This window comes from Bison bison, unplaced genomic scaffold (genome assembly GCF_000754665.1).
Source record: "Bison bison bison isolate TAMUID 2011002044 unplaced genomic scaffold, Bison_UMD1.0 scf7180017864458, whole genome shotgun sequence".
Lineage (NCBI taxonomy): Eukaryota > Metazoa > Chordata > Mammalia > Artiodactyla > Bovidae > Bison > Bison bison.
The window spans coordinates 7036630-7050782 of NW_011495020.1; the positions used below are offsets into that span (position 1 = coordinate 7036630).

The 14153-nt window shown below is 41.9% G+C and overlaps 1 protein-coding gene across 1 annotated transcript in view; it reads right to left on the minus strand.

The window, feature by feature from the left end:
* The window catches only part of GSX2 (GS homeobox 2), a 27907-nt gene extending 20347 nt beyond the window's left edge, over positions 1–7560 (minus strand). The window contains exon 1 of the mRNA XM_010859723.1: positions 7515–7560. Coding sequence (XP_010858025.1) covers positions 7515–7560 — 46 coding nt within the window. The remainder of the gene's footprint in view (positions 1–7514) is intronic.
* Between the last annotated feature and the right edge of the window lie 6593 nt (positions 7561–14153).

The following is a 14153-nucleotide window of genomic DNA, read 5'->3' on the forward strand; positions in this document are numbered from 1 at the left end:
GGAAAAACCATAGCCTTGACTAGATGGACCTTTGTGGGCAAAGTAATATCTCTGCTTTTGAACATGCTATCTAGGTTGGTCATAACTTTCCTTCCAAGGAGTAAGCGTCTTTTAATTTCATGGCTGCAGTCACCATCTGCAGTGATTTTGGAGCCCAGAAAAATAAAGTCTGACACTGTTTCCACTGTTTCCCCATCTATTTCCCATGAAGTGATGGAACCGGATGCCATGATCTTCGTTTTCTGAATGTTGAGCTTTAAGCCAACTTTTTCACTCTCCTCTTTCACTTTCATCAAGAGGCTTTTGAGTTCTTTTTCACTTTCTGCCATAAGGGTGGTGTCATCTGCATATCTGAGGTTATTGATATTTCTCCCGGCAATCTTGATTCCAGTTTGTGTTTCTTCCAGTCCAGCGTTTCTCATGATGTACTCTGCATATAAGTTAAATAAACAGGGTGACAATATACAGCCTTGACAAACTCCTTTTCCTATTTGGAACCAGTCTGTTGTTCCATGTCCAGGTCTAACTGTTGCTTCCTCACCTGCATACAAATTTCTCAAGAGGCAGATCAGGTGGTTTGGTATTCTCATCTCTTTCAGAATTTTCCACAGTTTATTGTGATCCACACAGTCAAAGGCTTTGGCATAGTCAATAAAGCAGAAATAGATGTTTTTCTGGAAGTCTCTTGCTTTTTCTATGATCCAGTGGATGTTGGCAACACTAATTATACACTTATATGCAGAATACATCATGAGAAACGCTGGGCTGGAAGAAGCACAAGCTGGAATCAAGATTGCCGGGAGAAATATCAATAACCTCAAATATGCAAATGACACCACCCTTATGGCAGACAGTGGAGAGGAACTAAAAAGCCTCTTGATGAAAGTGAAAGTGGAGAGTGAAAAAGTTGGCTTAAAGCTAAATATTCAGAAAACTAAGATCATGGCACCTGGTCCCATCACTTCATGGGAAATAGATGGGGAAACAGTGGAAACAGTGTCAGACTTTTTTTTTGTGGGCTTCAAAATCACTGCAGATGGTGACTGCAGCCATGAAATTAAGACGCTTACTCCTTGGAAGGAAAGTTATGACCAACCTAGATAGCATATTGAAAAGCAGAGACATTACTTTGCCAACAAAGGTCCATCTAGTCAAGGCTATGGTTTTCTCAGTAGTCATGTATGAATGTGAGAGTTGGACTGTGAAGAAAGCTGAGCGCTGAAGAATTGATGCTTTTAAACTGTGGTGTTGGAGAAGACTCTTGAGAGTCCCTTGGACTACAAGGAGATCCAACCAGTCCATTCTGAAGGAGATCAGCCCTGGGATTTCTTTGGAGGGAATGATGCTAAAGCTGAAACTCCAGTACTTTGGCCACCTGATGCGAAGAGTTGACTCATTGGAAAAGACTCTGATGCTGGGAGGGATTGGGGGCAGGAGGAGATGGGACGACAGAGGAGGAGAAGGGACAACAGAGGATGAGATGGCTGAATGGCATGACCGACTCCATGGACGTGAGTTTGCGTGAACTCTGGGAGTTGGTGATGGGCAGGGAAGCCTGGCGTGCTGCAGTTCATGGGGTCGCAAAGAGTTGGACACGACTGAGCGACTGAACTGAACTGAATTAAATAATTAACATGTTGGAGACATTGCATTCAGGGTTTGATTGGTATCACTCATAGTTGATCTGAGATTGTCATTTAAAGCGCTTTTGATTTTGGATTCATTTGCCAAGGTGCATCATTCGTAAAACATCTCAAATCAGGCATGACAGGATAGAACCACATGCTGGTACTATGGAGTGTAGCTGGGTCTGAATGGACCCTGATTTAGTCAACAATCATGTTTTCATCATGAATGATCAGCTACTCTATGGTACTAACAAGAATGATCACCTGCTTGTGTGACACGCCCTTAAACAGGGCCTCATAGTTGGTGGTGGATGGCAGGAGGGCTGCTCTGGGAATGAAGTTACAGTAATCTGACAGAAGGAGGGCGGAGCGGGACTCTGAGCCAGCGTGAAATCACTTCTAAGGTGAGTGGGAGCTACAACAGGCCAGCAAGGACATTTGGAGGAAGCATCTCCTTAAACTGCTCACACACTAATCACTATGCTAATACACAACAAAGCAGTTTGTCCATTCCTTAGATGAGACACACATTACCACCTCAGTGAGCCTCTTATAGATAAGGTAAGCTGTTGGGTTAAATCTCAGAAAACAATTGAGTCAAGTTGAGTGTTCCTTCTAGTTCAGGCATTGAATTTTAAGTTGCCAGGCAACTGTGTATATCTGAAGGGATGGCTACTCAAAACCCCCTTCACAGCTCCACAGTGTGGCTTTGCTCAGAATGTCAAGGAGGGAGAAAGAAAGGGTGAGAAAAATGGTTGTGGTGTCTTCTTATATTTCTGTAGGGCTTTGCAGATGCTCAGAACATGATCCAACATGGTGAATTATTTCTGCAGGAGCAGCTAGGAAGGAGTATTGCCTTCATTCTCTAGATAAGGGTATTGAAGGAAGATAATTTAGAGTAGGTTGATTATAATGCAGCATGCAAATACATGTCTACTACTCTTTATTCTAGTATTCTCTCCACACTGATTAAAATGGCATCATCATCATTAGTCATAACAACTAGCACTTATTGAGTACTTATCATTCTTTACAGGTATTATCTCATTTAACCCTCCCAACAGCTCTGTGCAATAAGCATTATAATTAGCTCTGCTACATAGATAAGGGTAACAAGTATTGAGTCAACCCCAGTTTCCTGTTTTTTAAGTATCATCCTGGGATTGCTAAGTGTTTGGGGAGGTAAAGAATTTTTTTTTTTAATAACCACTCAGCAGTTCCTCATTATGTTGCATAAAAATAGTTAGCCTTGTTTTCTCTTTAAGTTTCTATTTTTTTCCTTCCTTGTGGTGGAAACTTACCCTCAGAATCAAAAAGAGTCTTAGGTCTTCATTGTATCTCAGCCTTTTAGGAGCCAGTTGAACTTGAGTCTCTCATTTAACTTCAGCTTCCTCTGAAATGTATAGAATGGAAATAATATCCCTCTGTTTTTATTTCACTGGAGTGTTGTGATAGTCAGATGAGATATTCTAAGTGAAAATGTTTATGAAATGATAAGCACTATGTAAACATTGATATAAATATTTATTCTACTTGTAAATTGTCTTTTTTCTTTGCCTCATTTTCCCTTATTTTTCTGAAGAACATTGCATTCTTTTATATGTTCATATCCAAATGTCTTCTGAACAGTGCACTTAACTGTAACACAAAAGATAATAGAAAGATTCCTGGAAAAGTTCACTTAGAACTATTGTGTTCCTCCAGATCTAAGTTTTCCCAGTGGTAATGGGTACCTTTAATTTTCAGAGCCTCCAGATTACCTCGCAGCAAGTTACATCTTCAAAGGACACTTTGGTGGTCTTTAAGTACATCAAGTGCAGAGTTCCTAGATGATTTCCCCAAACCTAAAATTATTCATGCATCTTCTTAGGTGCTTAGCATCACTAAGAGCAACATAATGTGTTGGGTATTGAAGCCCTGAAGTTCATTTACTTGAGAGAATTTGTTCTTTACAATTTTAGTTCTACATAAAAGTAACTCAGGTTTTACGAAGAGGCTGAATCATAGTAGGCAATGAAAATAGAAAAGAAAGAAATTTCAAAAGTATGAATATAAAAAGCAGGTATTCAAAAAGAAAATAATGAGGAAAATATAATAAGAAAACAGCAGATGTGATTAAAAGCACATCATTGAGCATTGCAAGACTATCATGTATGTGTTGGGGGTTCAGTGAGCAGTGGAGAGAGAGAGAAAGGCCAGCAGCAAGTTCTCTCCTAAGTTCCCATGTGAAGTTGGGTGTTGTCTAAACTCAATCATGTGAGAAGTCCAGCATGATTAGAACCATTAAGTCCCAACTCTTCCCTGTATCATGTTCAAAGAAGCGGAGAAACACCTAGACATTAGTGAGTAGGAAGGCCATTGGTTCCCAGTGAGAGTTCCCAAAAGGTAGAAAATAGATTTCACCACACCCAATTCAAGAGCAAAGATTGGTTATGTCCCTCAGCCTTAAAGGTGAAGCCCAATATTGCAAAAGTTATGTATTGAGTGTCTATCTAGGGGGGCTTCCCAGGTGGCGCTCGTGGTAAAGAACCTGCCTGCCAGTGCGGGAGATGAAGGAGATGTTGGTTCAATCCTTGGTCGGGAAGGTCCCCTGGAGTGGGGCATGGCAGCCCACTCCAGGATTCTTGCCTGGAGAATCCAAAGGACAGAGGAACCTGGCGGGCTACTGTCCATAGGGTCGCAAAGAGTCAGACACAACTGAAGCAACTTAGCACACACATAAGTATGGCATTGTGGCAACGTACAGAAGCATAAAACAAAACAATCTAACTACAAAAGATACCGAGCAAATGTTTACACATGGACACATATACACAAATTTCCCCAAAACTGTACAAAGTAATAGTTTCATCAGTCCATTGAATCTGTTTTTCTTTGTCTTTTTACTGTTGCTACCAAAGTCAAGAAGGAAATGTTAGTCTCTTTATCTTCTGAGTTGGCTTTAATAATCGTGTATCACAGCATAACAGATTACCCCAAAACTCAGTGGCTTAAGACAATAGTAGATGTTTGTTACTTTGAGAGTTTCCATGGACTAGGGATTGGTGGTCTGGCATAGGATCTCTCATAATGTTGCAGTCAGCATGTTAGCTGGGGCTGCAGTCATCTAAGGGCTTGAGAAGGGTTGTTTCCAGGATGGCTCACTCACAGGATTGGCAGGAGGCCTCAGTTCCTCTCTTCGTGAGCCTCCCTGTAGGGTTGTTTGAGTGTCCTCCTGACATGGCAACTGGCTTCCCCCAGAATGAGTGAGTTAAGACAATGAAGTATATATTGCCATGTCTTCTATAACCTAGTGAGGGAGGGGTCTACAGAAAGGTGTGAATACCAGAGGATGAGGCTCATTTGGGATTGTCTTGGACATTGACTATCACACTGGTCAAATCACAGTATGTCTGGTCTGAACCCCAAATAACAAAATGGCTATTGACCCAACAAGGCTGATAAGAGTCAGATATAGACTTTGAAAAGAGTCAGAAAACTTGAAACTACCTTCTTGGAGGAAAAATTAAGTAAATGGGCATGTTTAGCTGAAAGAAAAAAGATTTTTTTCACTTACTTGAAGGACTGTTACATAGAAGAAAAACTAACTTGATTTCTGTCTCTCCAGAGATTACAAAGAGAATTAATAGAGGAAGATATAGTGAATGACTCTTGAATTCCAGGCAATAACAAAGGGCTTGGAATAAAAAAATAAAGCCAAGACATAGTCCCAGACCATAAAGAATCCAGTCTTTAAGAACTGTGGAAAATATAATAAAGCATTTTTGCATATATGCAGTACATTACAGATATTTAATAAAACTATCAAAGATGTTCAGTAGAGCAGGACATACCACATGATTTAGGCTGAAGCATGGTTTTGGAGGTTACTGTGGACAAGATGACTTCTAGACTTCATTCTGGTTTTATGAGCCTATGATTTTAGGAATAGACTCTAGACCTTTGTGGATTTGAAAGATGGCAATAAGGAAAACCCAGTACAACTTACATGTCATATTTATAGCATTGGTTTAAATCAGGTAAGCAGGTATAGATAATTATTCTAGTGTAATCTAGGAGATTGGCTTAAAGTTGGCTTAAAGCTCAACATTCAAAATAAAGATCATTGCATCTGGTCCCATCACTTCATGGCAAATAGATGGAGAAACAGTGGAAACAGTGGCAGACTTTATTTTTCTGGGCTCCAAATTCACTACAGATGGTGACTGTAGCCATGAAATTAAAAGACGCTTACTCCTTGGAAGAAAAGCTATGACCAACCTAGACAGCATATTAAAAAGCAGAGACATAACTTTGCCAGAAAAGGTCCGTCTAGTTAGGGCTATGGTTTTTCCAGTAGTCATGAATTGATGTGAGAGTTGGACTATAAAGAAAGCTGAGCACCGAAGAATTGATGCTTTTGAACTGTGGTGTTGGAGAAGACTCTTTAGAGTCCCTTGGACAGCAAGGAGATCCAATCAGTCCATCCTAAAGGAAACCAGTCCTGAATATTCATTGGAAGGACTGATGCTGAAACTGAAACTCCGATGCTTTGGCCACCTGATGTGAAGAGCTGACTCATTTGAAAAGACCCTGATGCTGGGAAAGATTGAACGCAAGAGGAGAAGGGGACGACAGAGGATGAGATGGTTGGATGGCATCACCGACTCAATGGACATGAGTTTGAGTAATCTCCAGGAATTGGTGATGGACAGGGAGGCCTGGCGTGCTTCAGTCCATGGACTCACAAAGAGTCGGACACGACTGAGCGATGGAACTGAATCTAGGAGAATCCATATGGATTTTATAGATTTGTTATAAAAATATTTGGAGATCAGACATTGAACTAAATATGTATATACAGTATGAAATGATCAAAGAAAAAATGAGAACGAGTTCCTGTGTGTAGTCCCTAATATTTATAAAGGTGTTGGGAAAATGAAAGTGATCTGAATATTTCTCTGCTGGTGTTTAAGATGGGAGAGCTTACTGGTAAGATCATGGGGTGAGAAAACATGCTGTTTAGGCTCAAATCCTGGTTCTACCATTTCCTAGCTGTGTGACTTTGGGCCAAGATACTTTAATTTCCTTTTGCTTTAGTCTGCATATATATGTGTACAATAGGAATGAAAATGGTACCTATGTTAATGGGATGTTTGTGAGGCTAAATGGGTTGATACATGCAAAGTGCTTAGAACAGTGTCTGGGATACTATGTATGCTATATAAGCATTTGTTTCTTTTCCCAAATAGAGTAGATTCTGCCCTTAGGAAGCTCCCAGTCTAGTTTATATCACCTTCTTTCCCCCTTCCTCAATCACCACAGTTATTCAGATGACTGTGGAAGCAAAAAAAGATAACTGTTCCTCCCCAAAGGCCTTTCACATGCTTGTATTCTTATACATGACCTTTCCCTAGGTGCTGGAATGCAGGGCTATTTTTCATTAGTTATACTCTGAGCACCACAAACTTGAGGAATTGGGACACAATGTGCCAATTTTATGTCAAAATTTTTTTTTTACAATTATCAACGTGAGTTGAAAGAATTAATTTCTTTTTTGGAATTATGTCTTTGAGTGAAGACATTTTGTTTGTTTTCCTGGAGAACCAAGAAATTTGAATTTCTCCAGATAATCTAAAACTCTCCTGATGCAATTAAAAATTCTTCTTTTTTAAAAAAGTTTTTGTTTTAAAATATTTATTTATTTGACTGTGCAGGATCTTAGCTGCTATATGCAGGATCTTTAATCTTTGTCTTGGCCTGTGGGATCTTTAGTTGCAGCATGTTCAGTTTAGGCATGCAGGATCTAGTTCTCCCTGAGCAGAGATTGAAGCCTGGCCCCCAGCAAAGAGAGATCCGAGTCTTAGCCACTGGACCACCAGGGAAGTCCCTTAAAATTCTTCTTACCTGAGTACTCATGGTTGACACCAAATATTTTTTCTCCTAAGGCCATGTTCCTTAATACAACATCTATCCTATCCAAATATCTAAATAAATTAGGCTCAAGAACATACAAAATCAAATGTTATTATTGATATTATTGTTCCTATCACTCTTGTTATACAGTAATAGAGACAGAGTAATAAGAAGAAAAATAGCTAACATCTTCTGTGTAATTATCAGGATCTAGGCACTATATTCTCGGAGAAGGCAACGGCAACCCACTCCAGTACTCTTGCTTGGCAAATCCCATGGACAGAGGAGCCTGGTAGGCTGCAGTCCATGGGGTCGCTAGGAGTTGGACACGACCGAGTGACTTCACTTTCAGTTTTCACTTTCATGCATCAGAGAAGGAAATGGCAACCCACTCCAGTGTTCTTGCCTGGAGAATCCCAGGGATAGGGGAGCCTGGTGGGCTGCCGTCTCTGGGGTCGCACAGAGTTGGACACGACTGAAGTGACTTAGCAGCAGCAGCAACAGCAGCAGCAGGCACTATATTCTAGATCCCACTCATTTGCCTTTTTTGGAGTTCATATACTAGATATGATTCCTCCTTCAGCTAATTTCTTAGGTTGGCCATTCCTATAATACAAGTGTGGTGTAAATTTAGACATAGCAGTAAAGCAGGGTGCAGCCTGAGGCTTTGATTTTTCACCAAAGATCTTTATTTCCCCAACCCAGAATTCCAGTAGAAAAATCTTTTGCATTGCTTCCTTGTCCCACGGACAGAGTTTTTCTGGTCTCTCTCCTGCAGCCTTTCCTGGTTGGTTGTCGTCGTCCTGCCTTGATCCTTCCCAGGGTCAAGTCTCCTATCACAACATGTTAAAACTCCTACCTTTAGCAGCTGGGACCTATTTCTGGTCCAGTAATTCTCCCATCCCTTTCCCCTTCTAGCCCCATAGTGTATTCTATGAGTCTATTACTCAAGCTTTAAGCTTTATCTTTGCTTCTGGCACTAAAAAGTTTCTCCTATCCTTTGAATTCAGTATTTGCTGTACTACTAACTTTTAAAAATCAGGCTTTATTTTTTAACAGCTCTTTTAGACTATAAGGGAAATTGAGAATATAATACAAAATGTTCCGTATACTCCTGCATGCAGTTTTTCTTTATTATTAACATCTTACAGTATGTTTGCTAAAAATTATGAAGCAACATTGATACATTATTATTAACTAAAGTTTATAGTTTATTCAGATCTTCCTAGTTTATACCTAATTTCCTTTTCCTGTACCAGAATCCCATCCAGGATGCCATGTTACATTTATTTGTCATGTCTCCATAGACTCTGCTTGGCTGTGACAGTTTCTCAAACTTTCCTTGTTTCTGATGACCTTGGCAGTCTCAGGAGTACTGTTCAGGTATTTTGTAGGATGCCTTGCTACTGGAATTTGTCTAGTGTTTTTCTTTGATTCTATCGGAGAAGGCAATGGCACCCCACTCCAGTACTCTTGCTTGGAAAATCCCATGGACGGGGGAGTCTATTAGGCTGCAATCCATGGGGTCGATAGGAGTCGGACACGACTGAAACGACTTCACTTTCACTTTTCACTTTCATGCATTGGAGAAGGAAATGGCAACCCACTCCAGTGTTCTTGCCTGGAGAATCCCAGGGACGGGGGAGCCTGGTGGGCTGCCATCTATGGGGTCGCACAGAGTCGGACATGACTGAAGTGACTTAGCATTTCTTTGATTAGAATGGGATTATAGATTTAGGGGAGAAAGATCGGAAAGGTTCAGTGCTATTTTCATCATATCATAAAAAGGCACATACTATCAATGTGATTTATGGTCAACATGATGTTGACCTTGATTAGCTGGTTCAAACAGTGTTTATCAGTGTCCCACTGTGGAGTTAGTTCCCCACCCCCGCTTTTCCTTTGAAAGAAGTTACTATGTATGGTCCACACTTAAGGAGTGGAGAGTTATGCTTCCCTTTATTACTGTTTTTTTTTTTTTTTTAGCAGTTATATGTAACCAAGGGGTTTTTTGTTGGCTCTGTCTGTCAAAATGCTACTTAAAGAAATTGAGTCCTTTCTCGGGAACTTCTGTTCTCTTTAATACAGCTGACACTGGTTACTATCTTACCTTATTTCTGCAATGTCTCACAGGAACAGTTACTACTTCCTTCTTTGACTTTTCTCTTTCTTTACTTGAAACACCACACTCTCTCCGAGTTGCATTTTACCACTTTGGTTGCTGCTGCTGCTGCTAAGTCATCTCTGTCGTCTCCGACTCTGTGCGACCCCATAGACGGCAGCCCACCAGGCTCCCCTGTCCCTGGGATTTTCCAGGCAAGAACACTGGAGTGGGTTGCCATTTCCTTCTCCAATGCATGAAAGTGAAAAGGGAAAGGGAAGCCTCTCACTCGAGTCTGACTCTTAGCGACCGCATGGACTGCAGCCTACCAGGCTCCTCTATTTATGTGATTTTCCAGGCAAGAGGCTCTCTCAATTTCCTTTGTCAGTTCTACCTCATCTCCCCATTTCTACTCGCTGAAATTCCTTCATCCTACATCCTCTTGTCTTCACTCTCTCCCAGTCACCTCACCTCTTAGCTTCTGAGCCATCAAGGTCACTACTATGGCTAACTTCACCATCTATGAGTTGATGGATCCCATGTATTTATTTTCTACCAAGATTTATCTTTTGAGCCTCTCCCCCAACTCATTCTTTCCCCTTTCCTCTCTCTGTTTTATCTATCTCTTCATTTATCTACATATCCATCTATCCATCTATCCAATATCTCTGTCTATCCATCTATGTTCTACTGGACATCTCCACTGGGTGTCTTTTATTTCACAAACTAAATCCATTATCCTCTCCTACAAACCTGGGAAATTTAAAGTGTAGCTGAACTCAGGGGACTCAGGACATTATCATTAGGAAAAGTTATGTTTGCTTCATCCCTTGCTTCTGCTTTCCTCAGCGCTGGAATCATTCTTAGACTATTTCTACCATAAGAACGACATGGTTCCTAGTAGATCATAGAAAAAGAGGTCCCCTTCTTCCCAATAGTTCTATTAAAAGTCCTGATATTGTGAGGATTTCCCTGGTGGTGCAGTGGATAAGAATCTGCCTGCCAATGCAGGGGACACAGGTTCAATCCCTGTTCTGAGAAGATTCCACATGTTGCAGAGCAACTAAGCCCACACTCTAGAGTCTAAGAGCTGCAAGTACTGAGCCCATGCATCTAGGGCCTGTGCTCCACAACAAGAAAAGCCACTTCAATGAGAAGCCCATGAACCATAATGAAGAGTAGCCGCCACTCTCCGTAACTAGAGAAAACCCATGTGCAGCAATGAAGACCGGCATACAACCAAAACTAAATAAATTTTTTTAAAAAGAAAGAAATTTGAAACCACCCAAGACCACTCAACTAGATAATGTGAAAATTTGGAAGTTTTCAAATCTAGGAATATTTGCCTTAAAAGCAACTGCAGATTTGTTGCCTCATGAGGCCCCCCCAAGGCATTATCCTGTTTGGCTTTGAACCATTTGGTGTGAAGCTAAGTGTGAGAGTGTGTGAAGCAGGGATGGAAAGGGGAACTCAAATGGAAAGGAGTCCATACTTCAGAGAGCAGGAGAGCACATAACAGTGAGGGAAAATACACTGAGAAGGGAGATCTGTCCCCAGGAAGAGACTGGGGAAGGCATGTGACAGGAAGTTGGACTCTGGAGGGCTGGAGGTGGAATTTGGGATTATGATGTCAACCATCATCAGGGAAATGTTTGATTCATCTTCCCTCACCCTCTTGGCATTGTTCCCAGGCCCTATATCCTTTTGCTGGCTCTGACAGGTTTTTCAGAATAGGACAAAGAAGCGCAAAATAGGAAGAGCAAAAATAAGGTAGCCTCCACCTTACACCGAGGTAGTGGGAGTTACAAAGATCTCTCTGCTGCATAGATCTTAGAATAAAGAACATTTCTCCCACACAAAACCACTGTTAAGATAAGGGTGAGGTAGGTTCTCACAGTCCAGGGAAGCCTAATGAACTCATGATGTTCTGGAAATAGCACCAGTAACAATGTATCTCAATTCAGATAACATTTATTGAGCCCCTTCTTTGAAGCAGGAGCTGCGAAAGTGCTGTATATCACTTCCTCTGCCCTTGGGAAGTTGTCAGCTATGTGATGATTTAGATATTTTGGAGCATCAGCCCCTTATCTTGGCCACTATTTCTACAGGAAGGTGAATTCTCAGTCACGGTACACAGGGTGGGCCATGTGTGCAACATACTGACCTTTCTTCCTCAGGTTCCCTTTGCTCACTCTCCCATTTGCTACCATTCCTTTAACTGAGTGCAGCCACTTGGCCTTCTAGTTCCTGCCAAGGAGGAAATTCAGAAGCTCTGCCTATCCAGTGCACTGAATTGAAGCCCTGAGTCTGACTCTTAAGTAGTTATTTGGCTATAAGGCAGTCATGTAGCATCTCTGAAGCTAAGGAGTAAGTTACAACCTTGGTTACCTCGTACAGTTTTGGGGGAATGTTAAATGATATATGTGCTTCATAAACAGCAAAGCATTCAGTTCAGTTCAGCTCAGTAGCTCAGTTGTGTCTGACTCTTTGCGACCCCATGAATCGCAGCATACCAGGCCTCCCTGTCCATCACCATCTCCCGGAGTTCACTCAAACTCACGTCCATCGAGTCAGTGATGCCATCCAGCCATCTCATCCTCTGTCGTCCCCTTTTCTTCCTGCCCCCAATCCCTCCCAGCATCAGAGTCTTTTCTAGTGAGTCAACTCTTCGCATGAAGTGGCCAAAGTACTGGAGTTTCAGCTTTAGTATCATTCCTTCCAAAGAACACCCAGGGCTGATCTCCTTTAGAATGGACTGGTTTAGATAATGCAAAAAAACTGAGCTGATCCTCAGAGAGTTAACTAGTTGGATGGGACCATAGAGATACCCTCTTGCCACCCAATATTTACTATGTGCGAGGCTTTCTTCTAAGCATTTCACATGTAGTGACTTGTTTAATCTGCAGAGCAACCCAGTGGGGTAGTACTATTACTATCCTCATTTTACACATGAGGAGCAGAGAAGTTAAATGTCTGGTCCAGAGTCACATTGTAAGTGACAGAGCTGAATTCAAAGTCAGGCAGCCAGTGAAGTCACTCAGTCATGTCTGACTCTTTGTGACCCTATGGACTGAAGCCTACCAGGCTCCTCTGTCCATGGGATTTTCCAGGCAAGAGTACTGGAGTGGGTTGCCATTTACTTCTCCAGGGGATCTTTCCGACCCAGGGATCTAATCCTGGTCCCCTGCATTATAGGCAGATGCTTTTACCGTCTGAACCACCAGGGAAGTTAATCACCAAACCAAGCTCCCTCCTGTGTGCTCTATTACCACCCTCTCTATACTTCTCTGGGAGCGCTCAGCAGGGTTATGATTGCTTGCCTTAGTGATAAATAAGCTACTAGAAGGCAGAAACTATACCTCATCATACATACACACCACAGTGCCTGCCACATGGTTGGGGCTCAGTACATATCTCTTGAACGAATAAATGTCCTCAGGAGAGACACATACCAAGTTTGATTTGATCTACTATGTTTTTCTTTAATCTTTTCTTAGCTAACTATGTTCATTTTTTCCAACCATTACTAGTAGGAGGTTCTTTGGCATTGCTCACTTGCCCTGATTGCCCGCCTTTGCACTTTCTCAACTCAACAACGAATCATCTAAACTGGTAGGAAGTGAACACTGTACTTAGGAGTATATTCTGACCAGCACCAGGTCCAGTATGACTATCCTTTCCTGCTGTCAGTATATATTCCTTATCCTGGACACTCTCAGGAGCCCACTCCTGCCCCTGAACTATTTGTTTGCCTGGGCAGGTTCTTGACTATGAACCAAGTACCCAGAGTGAACCTTGGGCCTTTAGTGATGATCTAGGCGGGTGAGAGGAATCCACTAAATTCTGCCTCCGCTCTCCTCCCTTCACCTTTTCTTTCCTGGGAGGAGCTGGAAGGAAGGGAAAGGGATTCCCTAAGTTCTTAAAGGAGAAATGAGGTTATGGCTTGTGAAGAAGTTGAGGGAGGCAACTGCATCTTCTAATCTGGAATCCAGAGTTTGTTAATTTTGTGTCATGGCCTGACTACAGTGAGTTTTCTCCTAAGAAAAAAAATGTATCAGCACCACTGGCCTCATCTATTGGACTATATTTAAGGGGACGATGGGACAAGATGTTTGAACTGCGCATATTTTGAAAAATCCTATATTACAGTGGGCAAACATATTTGAGCTGTGTCTGTTGGGTTCCTCAAATTGGAAAACTACAGACTCTGATTCTCGTCACAGACTAAAAAAACTGACGAAAATTAAGATTCGATTATTGGATAAACCGGCAACCACATGCACAATAATCTATTCCAAACTAGGGCCTTTATTTTTAGTTGTTTTGGTTAGAGATTACTCTGGGGAACCAAGTGCCCCACTGGACACTCAGAGCTCTGTTCTTTGGGTCGGGGGTCAAAGCCACCAGTTTCCAGAGACAATCTCCTTAAGCGTCAGCGACTCTTCTCCTGGAGGGCGGGGCCGCGCCTGCGGGAGCGCGCTCCAGGAGTAGACGGCGGGTGGAAGAGGAGGAAGGCGACCTGGGGAAGG